Raw genomic sequence first — 26,450 nt, 5'->3', positions numbered from 1 at the left:
CTTGTTTTATGAAATCTTATAAAGAGAGACACGGACACCAGCATGGACGTTGCTCTGGTTTTAATCCTAGTGTGATTTAACATAAACAGCGTACGCACCATACTAAACTGAAGTACAATTTTTTTTTTGCCCTCCGGTTAAGTTGTTTTCTGAAGTTTCAAAGTATTTCACAGATTGTTAAAGTGTTTTGCACTTCTTGGTCATTCCCTGTAAATTTCATTTAATTGGTAAGAAAGTTATTATTTACTACACATAATGTATCTTTGTTCGGCAATATATGGCGGCGACGTATAGTAACAAGGAGCATAATTACATGCTGTTCCATTAGATGGCAGAAAGTACATCATTAACCTGTGTATCCACCTGCTATTCATACAGCAGAACGAGTCATGGCACCTAGTACAATATGTGCCTTGGCTCAACAAAGGTTGGGAACTTTTGATATTGAGGATCTCTCACTGAATAGCGTTTTGCAAGGTCCTATTTTACAAGCTATTTTACAAGATCTCTGTCTAAAAGAAGTTAACAGACTCCTTCCTTGTTCATGGAGAACGAAAAGGCAAGGTTCACAGTTCCAATAATGCTATAGAGACTCAGCTTTATCGGCACCTATGGTTCATGTTTCATGGTTTTTAATTCATCCTGAACATGCATATGAGTCAAACAGTAGCGCATCACATAGTACAATTCATAATTTTGCATGTCCAAAAAGGAGTAGGAAGAAGCAAAGCTTATTTAATCCTACCCCTCATCAGTTTCACATCAGTTGCAATACATTTATTCACCTCTTGTTCTTCCAAGTGTACTTTGTAGGTCTACATGACAATGTAGTGCAATCATAGCCAAGGTTTTTACTTACTAAAAGGAAGCTAGAGGCTTAATAATAACCGATAGAATGGTTGAAAGAGTGTTTGATTGATAATGAGTGAGTACAGACCATGTACTCACCACAATGAAGAGTTAGTAGTCAGTGTAGTAGTGGTTAGATATACTGTAGTATTGTATGTACACAGTAGTTCAGGTCTCTTCTTCTTTGTAGTTTGTGAACATCAACTGCTTGTACTTTTTCTTAAAATTGCTCATTGTTGTGCATTGTTTGAGTTCCTTACTCACTCCGTACCTATATGCAGATCCTCACCAAAATGTAACTCATTCTTCCTTGGTGCATAGATTGCACCTTCATGGAAATCGGTAATTGGTAATGCTGTGAAAAATGGTCATTAAAACAACAACGCTATTGACTTTTGCACAGGACTTTATCAGTGGCAAGCAACCAGAGTGTTTTCCACTAAAGTGTCGCTGTCTGTGTATTTCTACTCCCCCCTGCTCTCCTTGTTGTCAATCCCCTCTAGATTAGATGTTATCGCTCCCTTGTGCCTCACTCCTTGCTCATCACACTCCACTCTGCACTGTATTTTTCCCCTCCAAGACGGTGTGATGCACATGTCGACACTGTCACTCACTCACTCACTTAAATTGTTGCCCTGGCGTCTTGTAGGACTTCCCCCTGTTGAGACTGGATGACATCGTGGACGAGCAGTCTAACATTGTGGGTTTCTCCATGTTCAACACGACCCATCCCTTCTACCTGGAGTTCATCCGCAGCCTCAACCTGTCGTGGAGCGAGGGCTGCGACCTGACCTACCCTGGCCCTGCAGTGAGTACGCTCACGCTGATTCATGGTGCAGTGAAATAGATCTTTTGCGTGTACGTAATGGCTATTGATAAATCCATCCGTGTTTCCTCCTCTCTATCCCTTCTAATCATTCCATCATTCAATTCACATCTCCTTGAATCTTCTCCATTGACGACTTGCTTTTCCTACCCATCTTTCCACCCCCCTGCCATTCGCCACATCGACCCCTTCACCTTTCCCGTCCCCTTCCCCATACGCCCACTTCCTCTTGCTTCCACAGCTCTCGTCAGCGCTGATGTTTGATGCGGTGCACGTGGTGGTGGGGGCGGTGAGGGAATTGAACCGAAGTCAGGAAATTGGCGTGAAGCCGCTCAGCTGCACCTCGCCTCAGATCTGGCAACACGGGACCAGTCTTATGAACTATCTGCGCATGGTATGAACATGGATGCTTCACATGTGTTCGTGCATTCATGTGACTCGCCAGAAGGGCTCTGCTCTCATGGGGATTTAGCAGGATTTTGCATGAAAAGCAATGTGCTGTAATACGTAGAAAACTGGTATACGTTTAATGATACTAGTGGATACTTTTTTTTAATGTCTGGCAATTTACCTCAAAATGAGTCCACCACAGAAACCAAATGGTAAGATAAAGTAGGCGAATTCAAGGGATAGTTTGTATTTTTGACATGAAGTTGTATGACATCCCCATCAGCAATGTAGTGCATCAACGGTGACTTACCCCCCACTTCGTCCTGTGAGTCCAGTTCTGGTCGGATTTCGGTGATGAGGAATGTAGTCCCAGTTAGGTGGTGGGGCCACTTAAGTAAAGAGTTTGGCTTCTCAAAACGATATGCGTTCAAAAGAGTAATACATTTGCATCACAAAAATGCCTCCTCATAAAAAATCTGACCTCACAATCGCTCTGCGTTACATTCTCTCCCATGGGGGGGAAGTCATTGTTGATGCCCTACACTGCTGATGGGGATGTCATACAACTTCATGTCAAAAAATCCAAACCATCTCTTTAATCTGTCTAGCCATTCACACACACACACACACACGCCCCCACACACACAATGTAAGCGTTCATCCATTCACATACGTACAGGACAAACATCTATCTTTCCATTCTCATACTGTACACAAACAATATAAACATTTTTCTGTTCATCCACGTTCACATACAATGTCAACATCTGTCTGTCCATTCACATATGCACCTGATAAACACCCGCTTGTCAATTCTCATATGAACACAATGTAAACATACATCTGACCACTGAAATACAAACAATATGAATATTATTTGTCCATTCACATAAACACCTAATGTAAACAAACCTGTCCGTTTACATACACACATTATGTAAACATATGTCTGTCTGTATGTATGTAAACATCTGTTTATCCACACACGTACATATATCATGTAAACATCTTTCTTCTTGTCATAGACGCATATCCATTTAAACCCACATAATATATGTAAATATGTTTGACCATTCATGTACACAGATAATGTCATCATCAGTCTATCCATTCACATAGAAACACAGTTGAAACATCTGTCCATTCACACATGCACATAATGTAAACACCTGTTCATTTACATGTGCACAGAGTGGCAACATCTCTGTATCCATCATGCACATGTAATATAAATATATTTCTGTACATTCGCATACACGCATAATTAATTGAAACACACACAATATAAATCTCTGTTTGTCCATTTGCATATGAACACAATGTAAACATATTTCTGACCATTGACATACAATGTGAATTCACATAAACCCAGAATGTAAATATGTCTGTTTACGTACACACAATGTAAACATCTCACCATTTATATGTGCACATTATGTAAACATCTGTCTATCCAATCACATACACACATAATGTTACATCTGTCTGTCCTTTCACATAAACATGCAATGTAATTATCTGTCTGCCCATTCACATATGCACATAATGTACTGTATATGTGTCTGTCTAGTCATATACACACGTCTCAGAAGAGCGGTGCCTTCTATGTTTACGGAGGGTGTTATAACAATTTTTTTTTTTTTACGTAAAAGTGTTGCTTATCTAGTTGTATCTTTCATACTAAATTTTGGTGAGAAGATGCTGCATAACGACATGCTATTGTGATTATGATTTGTGACCAATTGTCTCTTGCTGACTGAAGATTAATGAGAATGAATGGGAACTTCATTATCATCCTCATCTCATGTTGCATGCGACCTCTGCCTCACGATGTCGTCTCCCATCTCGGCTTCTCTCCATGTTTGTGTGTGTTGCCAAAGCAGCCGGGGTGCCATCCCTCATTGCCTCCTCCCCACCGGCCCGACATCTGTCTCTGTTAGTCAACGTCACGGTGAGCTCCATCCTCAGCATCCGCGCCATTCCTCATACATTTCCTAGGTGTTGGGAGTCCCTAGATGTCGTATGGGGGGGGGGAGAGATGCGCCGTCTATCTAATCTCACAGTCTCTCTTCCTTGATCTGAAGCTGCTGATCCGTGTCTCTCCTAGCCTCCGGCACTTCCTCTTTGCTTTTCCTCTCTCTTGGAGGACGAGACAAAATATCAATACTCTATCATGATAATTCTTCCCTTGATAAGCTATTGATGCACTGCAGCCGAATATTGATGCCTGTATTAAACTGTCATTACGAACACATTCCCTTGTTTGCTGGAGTGAGTACATCACAGACACACAGTGATGTCTACACAGAAATGGCATGGGCTGTGATCAATTGTGTTGGTACAGTATATGAAAAAGTATGGCTACATACAGAACGAGGATAACAGCAGTATTTGTATAGTCTGATGCAGGGGTTTTTGTATGTGAAGGCCTTCTTGGACTTCTTGTGTGTTGTTTATTTTATTTGTATTTCGTATGTAACATTGTATTGCGTTATTTTTAATTACATTGTATTTATTTTGGTTATTTAGTTTATTTTATGTAACTTTTAATCATATGTTATTTTATTTATTAGATAAATGACCTTTGGGGACTTTCTGCATACCCAAAAATTCAAACTTTGCAATGTTTTAGAGGTTTCACACACGATCCGCAAAAATAAATATCAGGACCGGGCCGACAAAAAGGACGCGTGCCCAAAAGCAAACAGGAATCTGCCACAAAACAAAATTGCTCAAATTTTTTTTTCCTGGTCAGTCGTTGCTAGGCAGATATTTGCTGAGAATAATTTAAAAAAGGTATATTCTTTCATCCTGCAGAGGAAATAAAAAAAAACATCACAATAAGGGTGGTAATACAACTTTATTTCAATACGTTTGTTTTGCATCAACCTGTGCTCTGTATTACACATAAAAATACATATTGAAAACAACACTATGAGGCGGAGAAGAGTCACCACTGATTGTTTTTTTAGTTAACATCACATCAATGAGTTGCAAAATCCTATGGTGTCCCTTCCTCTGTCACCATCCATTGTCTCCTGTGAGCCAGGTGGAGTATGACGGCCTGACGGGCCACGTGGAGTTTAACAGCAAAGGTCAGAGGACCAACTACACCTTGCGGATTCTGGAGAAACACAGAGGAGGCCACAAAGAGGTCAGTATAGTCTCCTGCTTTTCTAATCACCTGTGTACCGTTGTGTTCATAATGATGCTATGGGAGGGGCTAAACATTACAGTCAACTTGATGTAAAAAGATGAAACCATAGTGGTCATTATGAAATACATCGACCGACTGTATTCTTATTAATATTATATGTATTACATGTATTTATTAATGTCTGTCAATTAATAGAGGTTTCACAAGATCTTGGGTCACAAGCTCTCGCGAGATTAAAACGTGACAAGATTTCTGGTTCCGAAAAAAATGTCTCGTGGGCAGTAGGCCTGGAATGATCATAAATTAATTAAGTAACATCATCAAATCATTAATTAACATCATCAAAGGTTTAAATCAATCAATTATGGGACGTCGGTCAAACTCAGATTTTTCAGGTTTCTAAACAATTTTCCTCTTAGATGACGATAGAAAAAGAAATAGTCTGTTCCAAGCTGTCAAGCTGTCATCCTCATAATACGTTTTATTAACTGTACAGGCAATTTTTAAGTACTCTTCTACAACAGAAGCTTTTATACAAATGTAAAAATTAGATCTGTCAAAAATAACTAATAACTAGTCACTAATTTATTTCATTAATTACGTTAACTTCTTTGTGTGTAATTTCCACAAATGCGTTCCAGAGCAAGCACACAGTCCGTTGCACTTTTATAACTTTATTCTGACCTGAACACATCAACATTCGTGCGATTCCAACACCATGTATGTAACTCCAACTCACAAACACATCTTTTTCTCAGAACGACGCTACATCATTTTCATTACAAGAATGCGAGATGCATTCAAGGACAGTCCAAACATAACAAAAGCACCTTGTACTGTATGTGTGGTCTAAATAAACAGGAAGACAAAGAAAAACATGAAGTGGATGTTGTTATCACTCACTTCGTAACTCTTAATGCAGATTACAATATGCTGCGTTTATGTATGCTCCGAAATACTAGAACATGCAAATGTACCTTAAATTTTGTGATGTCTTTGAACGCAATCCCTCATTACACATAATAACACGGTTAAAGTGTGATTCAAATGTTCTGCTACTATTAAAGAGACTAGTGTTGGGCAATTAGATTTTCAGACATGTGTGCTGTCTTATAGCTTGATTTATATTTTCAGTTCATTTGGAGCTGTTAATACATACAACGACTTTAAATACAATCCTGTGCTGTCATTTATCTTCCTGTTATTAAAATACAGACATAGTTGCAAATGGTGTTTAATCATGATTAATTAATGTAAAAACTGTGGTTAATCTGATTAAAAAATTGTAATCATTAATATAGGTAGTCTTTTTTACCCACATTCCTATCTGAGGACATTTGAGTCCATGCATTTTCTCCCTGCTTGTAATACTATGAGTTCTCTCCAAACTGGGCCATGTGGGAGAGAAAACTGGAATTGGGTCACTTGAACCATGCGGCAGTGTGTTTCTTCCATGTTCTAACAGGGTGAGAAAATAATAAGGAATATGTATTAGTAAAGTTAATAGAAGTTGTAGATAGCGTATTCAGTAATAAACAAATAAAAAATAATAAATAAGGGCGTAAAATTTGGCGGAGACATTGTACAGTAATACACAACTACAGGATATATAAAATAAACAATTAAATTATAAAAAGATTAAAGAATAAGTACAGGAGTAGAAACTGACATAAATATTGTTTATTGAATAGATAAATATGTAAGAGATACGTAGAGAATATATCATACATGAAAGCAAGAGATAAATACTGAATGTTAGACAAGACTAACAGAAAGATTGTAATAAATAGATAAATACATATTAGATGATAGATAATACGCTATTAAATAATGTATTAAATGATGAATTCAAGATAAATTATATCAGACAGTGGTTCTTCTTTGCATTAGGCTGTATACATTCATCGAAAAAAAATATTAGACCACCTTTGTTTCTTCAATTTCTTGTTCATTTTAATGCCTGATACAACTAAAGGTACCTTTGTTTGGACAAATAGAACAATGACAACAAAAATAGCTAGAGTTACATTTTTTGTCAGTACATTGCTATAGCTATTCATGTAAGAACTTATGTGATTTTGGTTATTATCAAGAAAACCAGGGAAGTTGCTAGATATCAGCTCTTAAATGAAACTTTTATGAGCTATATCTGTTATCATCATTATATTTGTCCTAACAAATGTACCTTTAGTTGTACCAGGCATTAAAATGGATCAATCAACTGAAGAAAAAAGGGTGGTTAATAATTTTTTCCTTATTATATGTGCAAAAGATTAAATGGCTCACTTTTGCCTGTTGCTTTGGACAAAAGGCAATGTCACAAAACAATATTTTATCACATTGAGAGGATTTTTATCATGCGAGGCAGCCTTCTTTGTAACAATTCCCTTCTTCATTTTGCTAATGACTTTAGGGAGCCAAGCATCAGCTGGAGCCGCATTCACGGCCCGGCAATAAATCACCATAATCATTATCATCTCCCACACCTGCCTTAATGTTTATGTATTTAATTTTTTTGGATGGATAAATCATGTGACCTTCAATGAAAGAGTCCCTTTTTTGAATGTTTGATCAACTGGTGGGAAGCCAGAATATATTTGTCAAGCTCGGTGGTCACTGTGCATCTGCAGCTAAAATGAGCTGCGGGCTGACCAACCGTATCGTTCAAAGTCGGGATTAAATGAAGCCTAAATGCACACATTGTTACACAGTTCATTGACTGGATGAAGAGTTTCTCTTTCTCTTCCCTCAATAAAGGTCTAGAAGGGTTTTGAATGAGGCAATCATGTTAGTTTGGTCTCAGCTGATGAGATGGTGAGATCACAGAGAAGATCATTCCAGTGTCAGTAACACTGTGGATGAGCAAATTATGTTCAAACAAATAAAAAAATGTCACAACTCTTCTTTTATAAAGTGCCTGTACTTGTTACATAGGAGTGTGAGAACACATTGGAAAGCTCGCAGTGAGTACAAAACAGAGATAGACAACACATTGAAATTGTAGAGGAGCATGTGGATAGGCTCAAACTGATGACAACAGTGTCAGGAAACTATTTTTTGCACTTGAAGGTTGATTAAATAAAGATGAAATAAACACAGAATTTGTGAAATAGCGCACTGGACTTTGTCTCTCGGGCTGGAGGGTTAGTCGCATGTTACATGTACAGTAATCCGCCAAATAGGATTCCTTATTTATAAACTTTTTTTAAATTGTATTTTGAGCATAGAAAACCTGTTTACAACCATCGAAATATGTTTTTAACATTATTAGAGCCCTCTTGACATGAAGTAAAACCCCTATAATCACCTTTACACATTACCCAATATAGTAGACATTGCAAGAGTAAATAAGCCAGACATAAATAAGACCTGTGCTCATGTGTCTTGCTATAAATGTGTTCCCTAGAGGAACAGAGTGAGAAGCAGACAGGAAGTGACGTCGGGGGTTCAGAGTTGAGTTTTATCTTGGCATGGAATACGGCCGCAACAGTAGCCCATGTCGTTATTAGGGATTATTGAGAAGCACTCGCAGAGCGCTGACCTCTACCAAGCGCCACAGTTCCCCCCATATTGTGATTCACACCAATATACCACTTTTTGGACCAGTCTTTGATATTTTGTATAACTTGTTGGTAACTTGTCCTGTATTTTTTTTTCTCAAGTGCTCTGAACATTTTCCTGGATCCAGACGATTATCCAGATCACCCCCAAAATGTCATCAGTTCTTCCATATCCCATTTCCAACAATTCCTGAAAATTTCATCCAAATCCATTTAGAACTTTTCAAGTTATTTTGAACACGAACAGACAAACAAACAAACGCTGGGAAAAACATAACATTTGCATTGCGCTTTGCGGTAATAATAATACAGTGGTACCTCAGTTAACGTCCGCCCTGGTTAGTATGTTTTTTGGTTAACAACCAACCAACAAACAAACAACAAAGACCGGTAGATGACATCGAGGCTCCCTACTCAGTAGTAGTTGAATTGAGTGCCATGGTGTTTGTATTTGCCGAAGTAGCATGCAGATAGGCTCACACTGACAACAACAGCATAAGGAAACCGACATTCAACTAAAGGGTCACTTTTTTGCGTGTTTGATTGACTGGTGGATAGCAAAAATATATTTTTTCGAGCTCGGCTGGTGTGCTAAAATTAGCTTTGAGCTGACCAGCCGTGTCTTTCAAAATTGGAATTAAATGAAGCCTAAGTGCACACATGGGTGCACGGTTCATTGACTCGATGAAGAGAACTTTCTCTCCCTTCAATAGAGGCCCAGGCAGGTCTTTGCGAGTCGCCAAATGCCACCTGATAAGCTTGGTTCTTCGTCCCAGTTGTTATAATTAAGCTCGGCGACTCGCGAACAAAATGTCAAAGAAAGAAAAAAGAGTGTGACCAGTTGAAAGATGAGCGGCCATATATCCCAAAGAGTAGCTTCTGTTCGTGGGAAAGCCGTTAGGTCATAATCGCACACTTATGTACTTAAGTGACTTTAGTGTCACATAAAAGTGAAGTATGCGGGTGCTTTAAGAAAAATAGATGTGCTAGTGAAATTCCCACTCATGAATTTTCATTACCTGCTTCTTGTCAGAGCTCATTTCTCTTCATGTAAACAGTTTTTTCTAAATAAAACATTCAAACAATGCTGCACAGTACTGCAGGCCCCATTGGGGTCAATTAAAGCAATGTGCTTGTATGACAGCTAACAAAGTGGCCAGCACAGAACTGGTAAGGTTCTCTGTTTAATAGCCCAACAGGGTCACGTACCGCTACAAATGATGTTTAGCATTCTTACAAGATTTACACTACAATAGCCATTGATTTTTTTTCCTTTCCCCTTCTGTTGTTAGATTGGGATCTGGTACTCCAACAACACCCTTGCGATGAACTCCACCAGTCTGGATATTAATGTCTCGGAGACGCTGGCAAACAAGACCCTTATTGTTACCACCATTCTGGTAAGGTCACACCTACCTTCAGGGGGGTACCACAACACTATTGAGGTCACAATGTGTGTACTTGTACAGCTCCTTTTGGCTTTTGGTTTCTTTCATTTTTACTTTACGCTAAAGCTGCATTGTAGAAAATAGCAGACATTACCTTGTTCTTAAATGTTGTTTTTTTGAAGATGTGGTCCACCAGAATACTAAGAATAGCTGCTCAGTTAGTTAGCTGGTAAATGCACAGTCCTGGTCTCTGTTGCTAAGCAAGACCTCAAAAATATATAATTCCAATACAGAAATCTCTCATTTATTGCAGTTATTGCAGTTTCCGGTGAATAAGACGCACTGGTGTTTAAGCCACACCCACTAAATTTCAAGAGAAAAAAAGATTTTTACATATATGAGACGCACCGGACGACGAGCCACAAATGTCCACGTAATAAAGTGGCATATTGTGTCACAGACGAGTTCATGAGGACCAGGTAGCTCTTTATGTGACAGGAGCTGATCATGAGCTATGAGAAAACTCACAACAAGCTTATCAACCCATGGGAAATTGCAGGAGGTCATTACTCAACAGTCTGACTCACGGTGTCATCTTAGAAAGAATGGTAAAATCACCACACAGCAACTTAACACTCAAAAGGTAGGCAAGAAATATACAATACAAGTACCAATCCGAGTTTGGAATAAAGAGCAGCAACTATTTTAAAGGCTCCCCATCATGCGTTTCTTCCCAGCAAAACATTTCTTTGGCCATGGCTGCCGGGGAGCTGCAATGATTCATTCAGCTTCCTCTGTTCACCTGAGGGAGCCAGAGGAGCCTCTGGAAAAAAATATTTTTGTCTAAATGTAGGTGATTTTTGTTATGGCTCCTTTTTCCATATATTATAGCCAATAGTAAATGTAAAAATTGAAACGTAATCTATGTGACCGGTATCGGTATCAGCCGATTTCACTCATGGATGATTTGTACCTGAATCGGCAGCATAAAATCCTGATCAGAGCATTCTTAGTAATTACTGTACGGATGAGCATCTGTATCTGTATCTGTTCATCCATCTAAATTATCTGTATCTCTATCTGTACTCGGAGTTGGCAGAGCATAAACCTGAAGTGGGCGTGGTTTAACCGGCAATGGGTGGGGCTTAAATCGGTACATTATTTTAAGTCTGAAATTGACATGGATTGATCAGAAGTTGCTATATTTATTGTTTATTATTCAGGTATATGTGTACTGTGGATGTGTGTAAGTGATCTGTAAGACTTTATTATTTAATTATTTGTGTGAAGTTGGTGATTCATGCAAACATCGAGTGATGGCAAACAGGGAAATAATCTGTCGGCCTTGTTCACTGTAGTTTTCTCAAAAGCACCGCGTTCAGTACTACGAACAAAGTTTTCCAACCGATTTTATATCACCAGCCAAATTATAAGTAAGCAGACTGAAAAAAAAAAAAAACACCGGCAGTGACCGACGCAACACGAGCCATTTACAAGTCCATCTTGTCAAATGCGGTGGCTGTGTGTTACTGCTGGCCAATCACAGAGTGTGAAGAGTGAATACATAAGTAGTTACCCAATGAAGATTTTCCTTCATCACGATTATGGATAATGACGAGCTGTACTCGTTTTATGCTCATACTTGGAAAAAATGCATTATCCTTAATGGATACTCGTGTCAAACAAGTATCCGGCTCATGCCTATTAGTAACAACATTATTGTGTGTCACTTTTGTGGTGCTAAGGTTTCCCGTTTTAGATACATTAGAAAGACGTTTTCCAGACTTTGTTTTACGAAAGGTCCCCCATTATGCAAAAGTGACCTTTTAATGATGTTCTAACAGTAATGTGCGTTCCAAGCGCCTGTGAATAAGCACAAAAACCGAGGAAAAAATCTCCCTCTCTTGTTTGCTCCACTTTTGAGAGAAGAGGTGCTCACCACTTTAAGAAACACAGATTTGTTAAAAAAAAAATGCAGGCTTTGTGACACATCTCCAAATAAATCCTCAGTCAGCTACAGACGTTTTAGAATAAAAATTTTCCCCAGTAAATAGAGTATCCTAGCATCATAGAGTGGTAAATGTGTGTTAAATATGCTTTTTTAAACTATTTTAAGGCCAAATAGGAAGAAGAGCTCATGAAGCGGCGTTCAAAATTCTGCACTTCCTCAGAACGCCCACTTAGCGAGACTCCTACCTAGTGTCAAGTATACGGGTTGTGAAATGTCAAGCAGCACACAAACACACAACATACAGGTTCTTGCTTTTATTTTGGCTTTGGCGCTAAGAAACTACTAGACGGTGGGACCAGCTAGTTGTTATTTCCATCTTTGCAGTCAAACCACATGTACTTTGGAGTGGGCATACATTCAAAAAAAAGAAAGAAAGCTGTCTTGCTGCTATTGCATTAAATAAAATGCTCCCCTGAAAGTGTTTTTAACTTGAGTCACGATAGTAGACAATGTGCTTTGATAGGGTGTTTTGTAATGTGCTTACAAAGCACTGTGATCACTGTGACTCTGCTTTCCACACGCTTCACGGGAAGCCATGTTTTGACAGCTATCTTTGTGACGTTGCCAGCGTGGTGTTTATTGCGGGCGCTCTTTTTTGAGCTCCTTCTGTAGCATTCCAAGTACATGTTGTGTAGAAGTGCAAAAACAAAAACACACATCACATCCTTTAATGAGAATGCTGGCCTTTGTCTTTCCTCCGCTATTTGCCACCCATCTATCAAGGACACAGTTTGTACTCCTGCTGTGAAGTCATTTTTACAACCTGTTTCGAAAGCAAATGTTTGTTTTATATCTTCTCAGAAACATCTGCAGCCTTCTTTCAGACAGCGAAGCTCACCGGAAAGTAGTTGCTGATGTGCACTGGAGAGGCTCAACAAGTACCAAATTGAACGCTATATAATCACCCCTCTTTTCAAAGAGCTGTTTTGAGGGGAAAAATGTAAAGACAAACTCAAACACAAGTTGATCATTTATTTTTCTAGGGTGTTTTGTTCCTTTGGGCGTACACCTAACATATTCCTTATCTGGTTCCATATAATTTTACCATTACCATTTGATTTTATAATTATTGTAAGTAGGGATGAGCCGGATATTTCCGTTACGGACAATGCATTTTTGCCAAGTACGAGCATGAAACGAGTACAACTCGTCATTATCTGTAACCGTGATGAAGGAATATCCTCATTGGGTAACTACTTATGTATTCACTCTTCATGCTCTGTGATTGGCCAGTCACACACAGGGACCGCCCTTCCCTAGACAGACTCCCTTGAGCCAGAGAGAAAGGTACGCGGTGCATATGACAACACAAAACGGCTTTTTAGCCGTTTTTTTTTTGTCTGCTTGCTTCTAATTTGCCTGGTGATATAACGTCAGTTGGAAAACAGCTCACAGTACTGAACGCGGTGTTTTTGAGAAAACTACAGTGAACAAGGCTGACAGATTATTTCCCTTTTTGACATCACTGGATGTTTGCATGAATCACCAACTTCACACACATCACTGAAAAATAAAGTCTTGCAGATCACTTACACACATACAAATAAATATAGCAACTTCTGATCAATTCATGTCAATTTCAGACAATGTACAGATTTAGGCCCCACCGATTACTGGTTAAACCACGGCCACTTCCGGTTTATGCCCCACCCAATCCGAGTACCGATACGGATACAGATCATTTAGAAGGGTGAACAGATACAGATACAGATAGTGGTGTATTAGCTCATCCCTAATTGAAAGAAAAAAAATCACTCTTTCCCCTCTGAATGATCTTAAAACTTTATTGCTCAACATCATGAGACGTACTCTGACATTAATTGATTTAGTTTTATTTGCTATTAGCTTGGCTTGGTCTCGTTCTTTCATAAGTTTTATGATATCTCGGTTTATCCAGGGAGCAGTGTGTCTCGTACATTATAGTGATCTAATTTATCTTATTTATTATGTATTGTGTAAAACTAAGACATGAATAAGATCAAATTAAAAGCACAAAATGAATTTCCAGCCAACTTTTTCCAGAGAGATTATTACATCGCTGTTTGACGTGTGGGGTAAAAGGCAGTGTGCTAGCATGAATTAACTTGACACAAATGTGCACATTAGCACTCAATAAGTCATCAAAACTTACCTTTATGCATTCCCACATAGTATCAGCATTTGAGACCAAAAATGCTAAAAATACAGTAGTAGTATCTGTGCGGCGAGAGAAAGTTAGCACACACACAATGGACATGAGTCAAGTGAGACGGATGTAACAGAGAGAATCCGGCCACTTTTCAAAATAAAACATTAAAAAAAATGAAATAATGGAAATTATTTTTTCTTTCTGTGTGGCCCGGTACCAAATGGGTCGCGGCCGCACCCCGGGGGTTGGGGACCACTGCTGTAAAGAGTGACTCTAGATGCCCTACACCTCGGACCCTACACTCGATTCAGTCTGCCTGTGATGCCACTGCCACGCTTTATACAGTACTGGTGTGTTGGACCACATTGAGTCATACGAGCGCTTTGAAAATTAAGTCCAACTTTAAGGCTTTCAACCTCCTGGATTGGAGCCTCAGAACAAGATAAAAGGTATGCAGGCTATAAATTCACTTTAATATCTATCTGCAAATGAAATTTCGTTAAAATCAGATGGTGTGAAATTTGTTAGTCTTGATATTTACTTTTGGGGATAGTAATAACTTTGTTGCCGCTGGCACAGGAATGAAATCGTTTTTCTGTAAGTTTGTGTAAAACGTCTTTCTATCTGCGATTATGTATTTATAAGTTAAATATGGACAAAATGTGATTAATCGTGATCAAATAATCGATTGACAGCCCTGGTTGTAATATGATTATATCATTGATTACCGGTATTTTGGGTAAAGATCTGTACAGAAGAGCATGTCTTCTTTAACTGTCCCTTCATGAATGTACGCACACACATCAGGACATGTGCCAGGCTCAAATGCACTGTCATAGTTTATTTTAAACACATTATTTATAACAAGTCTTGACAAGCTGTGGTAAGAACTGTGATGTTTCTGCTCTTTTGCTGCGGTTGTTGTATACAAGGAATAATCAGTCAAACAATGCAACTAATGTTACATGTAAACAGAATTATATATCATTAAGAAAACAAAGGTGCAGAAAGTTAAGAAATCAATAAGAAAATGAACTCAATAAGGGACTTATTACTGTGCATACCAGATCAAATAGCATGCGATTGTGCACCAGACAAAAATGCACACTAGCACCGAGCAGCACAGAGCTAACAGCAATACTAAACCTCACCTGTGTATTTACGCACTGCATTAACATTTGGGAACCAGGACGAGGTGAAAGGAGGAAGAGAAATTACGCGTCTGTCTCTGCGAGTTGCAATCTGTGCCACAAGACACACAACTATGATGCATTGAAGGACTGAATGAAGTGCCCGCAACACCCGAAAATGGCATATTAGTGAAGCATAAAGAACCTAAACATGCAAAACTGTGGGCTTTCCAACATCCAAGAAACAAATTAAAGGCTCATACACCTGAGAAAATGCACTAATTAGTCACAGCACTACGTAAGAAGACCAGCTCTCATTTAGCACACAATTAAAATCAGTCGGTATTTTTCTGCGTCCCAAAATGAGAAATCCGGTCTAAGTTTAAGCAAGTTGTTCTTAATCATTAAAGGAAAACTGCACTTTGTTTGGAATTTTGCTCATCATCCACAATCCTTATCTTAGACATGAACACACGTTTTTCTCTTTTCTGTGCATTCTAAAGATATAAAAACAGATAAAAAAGAGGCAACTCATTACCCCACGTAATGAAACACCCCTGTTCCGCACTACAAAGCCCGCTATGAAAACACCTCCAAAAACCTCCAAGAAGGTTTGGTGGTTTTCTATCCATGCTGTAACCATGTAGTAACAGGTACATTCATGATAACATAGAATACTTACAGTATTTTGCCGCACTTTGGTCGTTCTAAGCAACTTCCTTCGTGGGAGCATTGATTTCACATAGCAACATAGAAATGAACATCTACGCCTAGCATTAACTTTTCCAAACTCAAAAACAAAAACAGTAGTTGCCGCAGCTCCAATATGTAGATTTACCTTTTGGTAGTGGCCTGACACGCCATGAGCGAGTGTATGGTGTAGCTAGTTGCTAGCCGGCTAGTAGCTAGCCGATGTGGAGTGGCGAGGTGTCACTTTACTCCAGTAAAGTAGTTCTTTGGTGAAGCAGTGCTAATAACAAGAATAATAATGTTGCTGTAGCTTGGTTAATATGCAGGTCACATTATGTAAATGGAGCATTGCTGGCAGTTTATGGAGGTTTTTTCAGAAGGCTTTATATGCGGAATAGTTGCATCCCATGAAGTACATTCTTAACTGTCTCTTTTTAGCTGTTTTTATATCTTTAGTACGCCCAGAAAAGAGAAAGATGTGTGTTCAAGTCTCACATAAGGATTGTGGATGATGGGCAAAATTCTAAACAAATGCAGTTGTTCTTCGAGTAAAATGTTCTTATTACAATGTAAGAATTAAGCCAAACGCTCTTATCGGATCGCTATCTGCTTTTATGAGGCTAGATTTAAGCAAAATGTTATTACATATTATAGATTTAAGAGTATAAGATGGAGAGCAGTGAAGCATGCAAGCGTATTCAAAAGTCAAATTGCATGCTGAGCATGACAAATTCATACGTTTCAAGGTCTGCAGTAATACTGAATGTCCTCCCTACCTCTCACACCCTCCTGACTGTTCACCACGCCACCCCCAGAGGGGCCTGCCCCACTATTTAAGAAGTACTGCATTAACCTAGCATGCGTAGTCTTGGAATGTGAGAGCGTATAGGCAGAACATGCAAACTCCACACAAAGATGTTCCAAAAGAGATTTGAACACAGCTCCTCTGATTGTATGGCCAACATGCTAACCACTCATCCACTGTGCAGTCAGCACTTTACCTTGTTGGAATGTTAACATACTGTGTGTGCATACATGCACGCTCACGTGCCACATCATTCTTTTTCGTCATTTTAGCTTTTCAAAAAACATGAAACATACTCCAACTATATTTATGGAACTTGAGAAAAGTGTGATTGTGTCCAAAAGTTGCTTAATTTAAGAAAACTTATTATCATAAACACCATCTGAAATCTTTTTTTTTGACGTGATTTGCATGGAAATTCACTAGGTTTTAGATTTATAGACTAGATAAAGAGAGTAATACTTTCCTGTATCAAGTTTAATAATCTTACACATTTAGTTTGTATTTAATGAAGCAATCCCAAACACAAGATTAATGAGATTTTATGACAAGATATAATATAATAAATCTTGTTACAGTTACAGGAAATTTGCAGTGCAGCCTTCAAATTGGTCCAAAATGAACAAATCTATTTTCTGTGTGTGAGTCCGGTCTTACATTTAGAAAGTTAGTGTTTAATTTAAGACAAATATTCTTCATCTGTTGCTGAAGAATAATCACAATTAGGTTTTCAGCTTGTTATTAGAAAAAAATGACTACTCTGGCAAAAATATCTGCATAAGAATTGGCTAGAAATACTTTCTTAATATAAGACTATTTTTCCTCCTGTGAAAATTGCTAGTCAATATATTTTTACTTTTTAGGTAAAAAAAAAGAGAAACTGTTTCTGAAAATGGGACCTTTTTACTTTCTTGAAATTGAGTTTGTGCAGTGTGTGCACCATTTGCACCGTTATCCTGGATAGTACTTCTCCTTTTTTGGGTCAGATCTACAAAAAAAAGATCTATTTAGAAGAGACTGGCAATGTGTTGAGCTCTCCTTGTCTCTGGAGGATTACTTAAAACTGTTCCCATGTGGAAGTCTAAACAGGGATAAGCCATGGAAGCTCCAGTCATTCAAAACAACTTTTTTCTTTCTAGAGAGAAAGAAAAACAAGCCCATAGGAGTTTGATGCGATGCAGCGTCAACAAAGGGCATTGAAGTCAGCAGTAGATTGTAAAATGGAATGTTAAATTCACTGTAAAATAGCATCACCCTGGGGGTGCTTTGTTACATTTGAATGACATCAACTAGCTGCACCGAACATGGTCTGTACAACATTACTACAGTATAACGCTGCCATACTGTGCAGCAATGGGTTGCCTTTTTAGAAGGAAACTGACGTCAATCACTTTCGCTGTCATAAGAATCAGCGGGAGCGGTAGGAGATTGCTTTTGGACGCAAACATGGCGAGCCAGAGGGATATGATATTTCAAGGACCATTTTGAACTCAAAGGATTCATTTTTAAGACATTATAAATTAGTTTAGTCAAGGCTCAGTCAAACATACAGCATCTCACATTTCAGCCAGCTTTTTATTACAGTGTATCTTCTCATGGGACAATACTATTGAAATGAAACTTGGATATACTTGAGAGCAGTGGTTTCCAAACTTTTTACAGTCATGTACCCCTTCAGACCCAAAGCCATGTCCCCCCTACTCCTGCACACTCCTGCCAACATATACTTTTTTATCTTTATTAATTTTAAATATTGAACGTAATTAATGGGTTAATGAATTTTGTCATTCCAGGTCAAAAATGTGTATTTTGCATGGTCACATTTTAGATACGTAATCATCCTAAATATCTTTTATTCCAGCCTGATGTTGGCATCCATCCGTTCGAATGGGATGAATTTGAGCATCACTTTTTTTGTCCACTGACGATGGCAAGATAATTGTTTCTTGCCTATATACTGTACAGTATTTATACATTTCACAGTTGGATGAAATCATTTGTCAATTGTCTTGTGCACAGGAAAACCCGTACGTGATGCGCAAAGACAACTACCAGGACTTCCAGGGCAATGACCAATATGAAGGATTCTGTGTGGACATGCTGAGGGAGTTGGCCGACATCCTCAAGTTCTCTTTCAGGATCAAGCTGGTGGACGATGGCCTCTACGGCGCCCCCGAGCCCAACGGCTCCTGGACGGGCATGGTGGGAGAACTGATCAACAGGGTGAGTGTTCCCTAAATAATCAACTGTACAGTTTTGCATTTTCAATACATTTTCCCAGAGAAATAACGCCATTACAAATAGTGTGTTTCAGAGTCAAACTGCCTCCATAAATGTGTACTAACAAACTCTACAGGCAACATTTTAATATACAAGTGTGAAAAGAAGTTAACCACTCTAGAATAAGTCTAAACTCACTCGTGAACATGTACAGAAACACAGAGGGATGCATTTTTTCTCAGTTTTGTCATAGGTGAAAAAGTGTACTATTAGTGTGAATTTCGGTCTTTACTCTTTTTATCCCCAATTTTTGCTGTTTTTTTTTTTAATTTTCCAAATATTTCAACTTTCTTCGTACATGTTTTCATAATATTATGACTTCATTCCCATAATATTTTCACTTGTATTCTTATTTTTTCCCTAACCTAATTTTCCAAAAATGACAACTTTATTTGTTTTGTTTCTCATAATATTCAGACTTTTTAAAAAATACAGTATACATAAAAATACAAAAGTGACATTATTTTTCCTCATTAATATTGCATATTATGAGTTTATTTTCTTTTTTCTCATTAGAATACGACTTTTTTCTGTTAATATTTTATATTATTAATACATTATTATTGTAAATTACAGTAATCTTTTACATTTCTGCTTTTTTCCAGCTTTTTCAACTTTTGTTTTGTAAATTTTCGTCTTGTAATTTTGACTTTATTCCCATAATGTTTTGACTTTCTTCTTGTAACATTAGAACTTTTTCCGCAACCTAATTTTCTAAAAATTGCAACCTTGTTTGTTGTTTTTTTTGCTTGTTTCTCATAATATTACACCTTTTTTAAAAAAATTGCATATTTTTTTCTTTAAGAATTCACCATTATCCTCATAATGTTCTCGTAAAATTATGATTTTGAGACACGTGCACGACTGCTTTTGTATTCATGTTAAGTTGTGATGCTACGCTATAATGCTACATAGCTATGCTACGTCACTATGCTACGTCGCTGTTCTGCTGTTACTCTCGCAATTAGTTACATTTCTGGTTCTATGGTCATCATCACATTCTTCCTTTTTGCCATCACAAAAAATACACACAAAAAAGGAAACGAAAACACAAAAGACTTCTACATACTGGCTGAGGTGAAGTCTAGTGATTTCAATCTCAACGTTAGTGAAGCGTGACTGATGCAGTGACAACCGTGCACAGAGGCAGATGGCTGCTTGTGACTGGGATGCGAGTCTATGCACATTAAAACTGAATTCTTAATTCTCTTTTTATTTTATTAATTGAACTTATTGTTAGTTATTGTTATCGTGTTGTACTGAGCAGCAAGGACATACACGCCTGACTGCTTTTGTCGCTATGCTACAGCATGTTGCTGTGCTAGTGTTACGGTTGCAATGACTTTAATATCTGCTGTAGGTACTCACGGAGCTGAGATTTTTCTGTTGTTGTGGTCTAAAATTCGAATCAATTGTGACGTGAATTTTGTGTGATAAGATCACTGTTTGTGTCTCTTCACATTCACATGTATTCCATTCTTCTTGTTTTATTTGTTTCACTTATTGTCACTTAAGATACATTGTACCGAATAGCAAAGAATGCTAATGTTACTGTCACAATAAGTTTTATTTTTGGTTCTATGGTTATCATCGCAAATCTTGCAAAGCTCACTCCCATACCCTTCTTGTTTTAGTCATGACTTTAACTCTGTCGTGTTATGCGCATTTGTTTTTGCAAATTTTAGTTTTTTTTTCAATAAAAATACTATCCATCCATCCATCTTCTATGCCGCTTATCCTCACTGCGGTCTAGTTTAGAAAATTGTTGTTTTAGCCATATTGTGCTGAGCAGCCAGTACAGCAACTGCTTTTCATTTTTTTCCCTTTTGGCCATCACAAAAAGGAAAAGAGAAAGCAAAACACACTTGTACAGTTTGATGCCTTAGATCAGGGGTGTCGAACTCGTGCTATAGAGTGCCGAGACAGCCGGTCACTAAAGCAGGTGATTTTAATGATCAATGCCACCTTCAATTTGAGGAAGGCTCTCATTAATTAATTCACCTGCTGGAGAAACTGGTCGGGGAGAAAACCTGTACTGTCTCGGCCCTCCATTGGCACATGTGCCTTAGATTGAGGGCATTGGCGGAGCCACAGCCACCCCTGGTCACTCTCCTGGTCACTCTCTCAGGTATCAACTTATTGCCACCCAATGTGAGTAATGGTCTCATCTTGGCCACCCCAGTGAAAAATTTCTGGCTCTGCCACTGATTGAGGGTGTCCAAAGTGCGGCCCGGGGACCATTTTTGGTCTGATAGTTGTTTTTAAATGGCCCTCTGCATGCGTCTGTGTAGGCTCTCAGTCGTACAGGAGTTGTCCATCGAGGGAAAGGCTTCTTGAGACGTCATCTGTACTTCTGTGTAGAAGGTGTCGAATGTTTCGCTCCTCATCCAAAGAGCTTCGTCAGCGAACTAATAAGTGCTGGTAGCCTAGGCCTTAAGTACAGTAAGAGTGGGCGGAATTGGTGTGCCAACACCCTCCTCCTATTGGTTCCTTACACTAAGCCTGGGTGGAGTACTTACTACGCCCAGGCTATTGGTTCCTATTGGTTGTGTTGGCACACCAATTCCGCCCACTCTTACTGTATTTAAGGCCTAGGCTACCAGCACTTATTAGTTCGCTGACAAAGCTCTTTGGATGAGGAGCGAAACGTCCGACACCTTCTTCACAGAAGTACAGATAACGTCTCAAGAAGCCTTTCCCTCGATGGCCCTCTGCATGTTCTAAAAGTCAAATTCATTCATTAATAATGAGATATATAATTTAATACACTAAATTGCTTTGTCACCTGTAACACAAAGCCAAGATATGGATGTTTAGATCAGATAGCTTAGCATACATTCACTCACATTGGATTTCTTTTAGCATTTTTAATGTACAAAATGTATCAAAGTGGCCCCTGCTTTCGATACTCACTGAGTTGAAGTTTTGTGAGATTTGTTGAGGTCTCGCATGGTGTCACATATGACGGTTTGGTGAAACGTTGGAGGTACATTTTTCCAGAAAAATTTTAAATTGTCTGCTGTATGCATAAGGAGTTGAACACACACCCACACACAGACACACACACACACACACTTTGCTCTTCCACCCCCAGAGGGGAGGCCTTTATCTGGGACAAACACTGACTTGAAAGACCCCCAAATTTTCCTGAGTCATATTTTTTTCCTGCTTGTATTTCCCTGTGTGGGTGCTGGTCCAAGCTGAGGGTGCATTTGACTGACACTTATTGGTGGAAAGTGGCTAATGACGCCCCTCCCCTTCTCTCTCTGCTTAATCACCATACGGTACACTTCAATTACCAGACTTTAGCCCCCTGTGTGGGCTCTGCCACTTCGGTGATGCGCCCCCCCGGCTCTCCATGCTTTTCCTCTGCCCCTCTTTTTGCCTGATCACTCGGCTCTAATTAGCGGCCCATGTTCATCAATTAGGATCTAATGAAGGCGAAGGAAGGAGGGGGACGCCACACACACACACACATACATAAGGGGTGGCACAGGTGTAAAGACCTGCCAGGCTGTGCTTCCTTGCAATTAGCCTCATTTAGTTGATGGATACTCCACATACAGGGAGAGAAGCTGTGTGTTTTTGCAAAAATGTCTCTATTTGTCTTTTCCAGCACCATCAGAGCTCTCATGCAATGCTGCTGCTGCGTCAAGTGGCTTTATTTTTGCACCTACCTCACCACTTGTCTTTTATTTTTTTATTTCCATCCACGATTATCCATCCATCCTCTGTACTTATCTATTTCTGTCTCATCCCACAGAAAGCAGACCTGGCGGTGGCAGGCTTCACCATCACGTCAGAGAGGGAGAAAGTTATCGACTTCTCCAAACCCTTCATGACCCTAGGAATCAGCATCCTGTACAGGGTTCACCTGGTGAGCAAGTAGAGTTTTGGATCCCCATAGTGGATTTTTTTTATGTAATGCCTTTAAGCTGGCAGATAAGATTACAGGGTGAGAGCTGTAAAGAAAAAGACTCCACGCTTGTCTTTCAGGCTTGCTTAAATCAGGATTATTTGGATCACTCTTCAATTTTGTGAGATTTCAAAATGAGCCCAAAAATGGTTTGAGCTGATCTTATTTTTCTGGTTGGATCGATTAGAGAAGTCTCACCGGGATACGTACTGGTCGTCTACTACCATGCGTTTCAAATTGTTTGTCAAACAGACCCCACTGTTGTGGCTTTGTTGTTGGTAAATTACTACTACTAGTTCTATAAAGTAATTTAGTACTTTATGGTAGTAATAGAGTAATATTACAACTTTATTGTCATGAAATTAGGAGGGTGTTTTGAATAGTTTATAACTTTATTCTAGTAAGACTATTGCAACTTTATTCGGGAAAAAAAGGATTTCACAACCTAGTTCCCCAAAGTGGGGTACGTGTACCCCCAGGGGTACACTAATTGTCATAGGGGGTACGTGAATAAAACTGAAAAACAATTAGCGTCTAACACTCACAATTACGAGTGCGCCTGAATGCCTCACGGCGCAAGGAGACCGGAGCAGAAAGGTGACAGAGCATGAAGTTGTTCATTGCTCTGTGTGCATTACATGAACAAACAAGTGCGTTTGGTGATGATTTTCTACATGAAGAGTGTTTCATCTTGAAGATTTATGTTGGTGGTGTGTGCATCATATTGTCTGGCTAGCAGCTTTACGTTGCTAAATAGCAGTTGTAAAACACCACTTCAGGACTGCTGGCACTAGCGGATCAAAGGCTACGTTCACACTGCAGGGTAGGATGCACAATTCGGATTTTTTTGTTTAAATCCGTTTTTTTATGTGGCCGTTCACATTACCAAACAAATGCGACTTATTAATGTGAACGCGAAGTGTCTGGAAAGTGACGTGCATGCGCAAAAGCACGACATCACTCGCATTTGCGTGTGTTTATGTAAGTAAAGATTGCGGCAGTGTTCATTTACAACCTGATACTGCGATACCGATCCGATACTATGTGTCTGTTAAATTTTAAAAAGTAATGTACAGTATTTCAAATCATAGCATAAAGAATACAAGACATTATAGTCATTTATTGATTTATTTTGAACCCTGAAGTGAATTGTGGTAGTGAGGTAGCTAATATACAACAACAACACAATCATTGGCTGACGTATCTAAAGTATCACTATTTTGATTTCAGATTCGACTTTAGAACATGAAGGAGTGGTATGGAAGTATCGATGTTTCAGTACCGATCCGCACATTGCTATCATGCTCTCCTTAACGCGTTTGTGGCACTTTCAAAGATTTTGTGCAACGGGAGTCAATATTTTCTCAACCAAATGATTCCGTGGAGGAGATTAAGAAGAAAGAGGGCAAGAATTCTGTTCCAAGGTGCGTGTGGGGGGCAGGAGTGGTGAGACTTTGATGAAAGCTGCTTCGCTAACACCTTTTAAAATAATTTTGGGATGAGAAGAACTTTTGCGTAGATCGGTGAGTACCTTCATCTAAGTTTTGCACGATAAACTACACCTTTGAGTACCTTGAGTCCCTGTAAAGTCTCGGTAAGCATGGCCGTACACGCCTTTCAGTGACGTAAAGGTGGTATATATGCGACCTGACTGTTCGTACTAAAGTCGCATTGCATACATATTGGATTTATATCCTCATAACAGGCCGGAGTCGCATTTGAATAAATCGGAATTGTGCTGTTCACACTGACATGCAAAAAATCAGATACAAGTTACATATGAGCAAAGAAATTGGAATTGACTTGCAGTGTGAACATGGCCAAAGCGCTCACAGATGCACTCTTAAAAGTGCTGAAGGATGCAGTAGTGCCCTGCTGTGGTGCATGCTGGGAGTTCCCTTATTGACCTCACACCCCTCCCCGTCCGCTATCAGGGTCGTAAGCCGGGTTACTTCTCCTTCCTGGATCCTTTCTCCCCGGCTGTGTGGCTCTTCATGCTGCTGGCCTACCTGGCTGTGAGCTGCGTGCTCTTCCTGGCTGCAAGGTCACTCGCTACATGATAACCCTAACCATAAACCTCCAACTCCAACTCCTAACCCTCTAATCCTAACTCCTAACCCTTTAACCCTCTAACCCTAACCCAAACCCTAACCATAAACCTCCAACTCCAACTCCTAACCCTCTAATCCTAACCCCTAACCCTCTAACCCTAACCCAAACCCTAACCATAAACCTCCAACTCCTAACTTTCTAATCCTAACCCCTAACCCTCTAACTACAACCCTCTAACCCTAACCCCTCTGACCCTACACCCTTACCCCATCCCCAACCCATAACCCCTAACCCTAACCTTAAACCTCTATCCCAAACCCCTAACATGACCCTAAACCTAACCTAACCCTAAACCCTCTCCTTTTCTAACCCCAACCGTAACCCCTAACCCTCCAACCCTTGAATCCTTACATCACACAAACATGACTCTCTTACATCTACATTTGCAGTAATTTTTTTTAGTAACATGACTTTCGTCTCTGTCCCAGGCTGAGCCCCTACGAGTGGTACAATCCTCACCCGTGTCTGCGGGAGCGCAGGGACATGCTGGAGAACCAGTACACTCTGGGTAACAGCCTATGGTTCCCCGTTGGTGGCTTCATGCAGCAGGGATCCGAGATCATGCCCAGAGCCTTGTCCACCAGATGTGTCAGTGGAGTGTGGTAAGTCCAATGCAACCTCCACCAAGGCCAAGCGATCCTAAACTCATTTGATTGATATCATGGCATTCCACTCCAGTTCTGTAGGTGGCGGTAGTGCACATTACAACATAAATGCAAGCTGCCACACAAGGCAATCAAACCACTAAGTAGCTTGCTAGCTAACCAATAAACTCTCACCTCAGGTGTTTCCTATGATGTAGAGCCATGATGCTGAAGTAGTATGAAGTACTTTTAGTAAGTCCTGCTGGGAACATGCAGCTTGTGTGTCTGTAGCTTTAATGCTAATGAGTGGTGCTTCTCCAAGAAGCACTACTGTGCACTTTATGGGACAGGATGGCACAAGCATTAGCAACACTAGCATAGCTATGTGAGCTACAGTGCAAACATTACACTCACATCTTAACAGCAACATCACGCTACGTTAGCCTATTTGCTAAGAGAAAACAAAATGATCAAATTCCAAGCTTCCATGTCTGTAAAGGTGGCAGAGCTTAGTTTGAGATGTGTAGCGAAGCCTACTTATTTGATTTATTTTTACAAAACTGATCTCATCTAGCTAGAGCAGGGGTGGGCAAACTTCTTGACTCGCGGACTGCATTGGGTTAA

The 26,450-nt window shown here is 39.4% G+C and overlaps 1 protein-coding gene across 7 annotated transcripts in view; it reads left to right on the top strand.

The window, feature by feature from the left end:
* grik5 (glutamate receptor, ionotropic, kainate 5) overlaps positions 1-26,450 on the top strand; it is a 192,843-nt gene that overhangs the window by 145,047 nt on the left and 21,346 nt on the right. For all 7 annotated transcript variants that reach the window (XM_054782530.1, XM_054782527.1, XM_054782523.1 and 4 more), the window contains 8 exons: positions 1,499-1,657; positions 1,917-2,069; positions 5,115-5,219; positions 10,075-10,182; positions 18,954-19,157; positions 22,978-23,091; positions 25,065-25,174; positions 25,671-25,844. In XM_054782530.1, the coding sequence (XP_054638505.1) occupies positions 1,499-1,657; positions 1,917-2,069; positions 5,115-5,219; positions 10,075-10,182; positions 18,954-19,157; positions 22,978-23,091; positions 25,065-25,174; positions 25,671-25,844 (1,127 nt within the window). The remainder of the gene's footprint in view (positions 1-1,498; positions 1,658-1,916; positions 2,070-5,114; positions 5,220-10,074; positions 10,183-18,953; positions 19,158-22,977; positions 23,092-25,064; positions 25,175-25,670; positions 25,845-26,450) is intronic.

The sequence above is a fragment of the Dunckerocampus dactyliophorus genome, chromosome 7 (genome assembly GCF_027744805.1).
Source record: "Dunckerocampus dactyliophorus isolate RoL2022-P2 chromosome 7, RoL_Ddac_1.1, whole genome shotgun sequence".
NCBI classification, from domain to species: domain Eukaryota; kingdom Metazoa; phylum Chordata; class Actinopteri; order Syngnathiformes; family Syngnathidae; genus Dunckerocampus; species Dunckerocampus dactyliophorus.
Note: the sequence above shows the minus strand (reverse complement) of the source record. Positions and strands in the feature narration are given on the sequence as shown.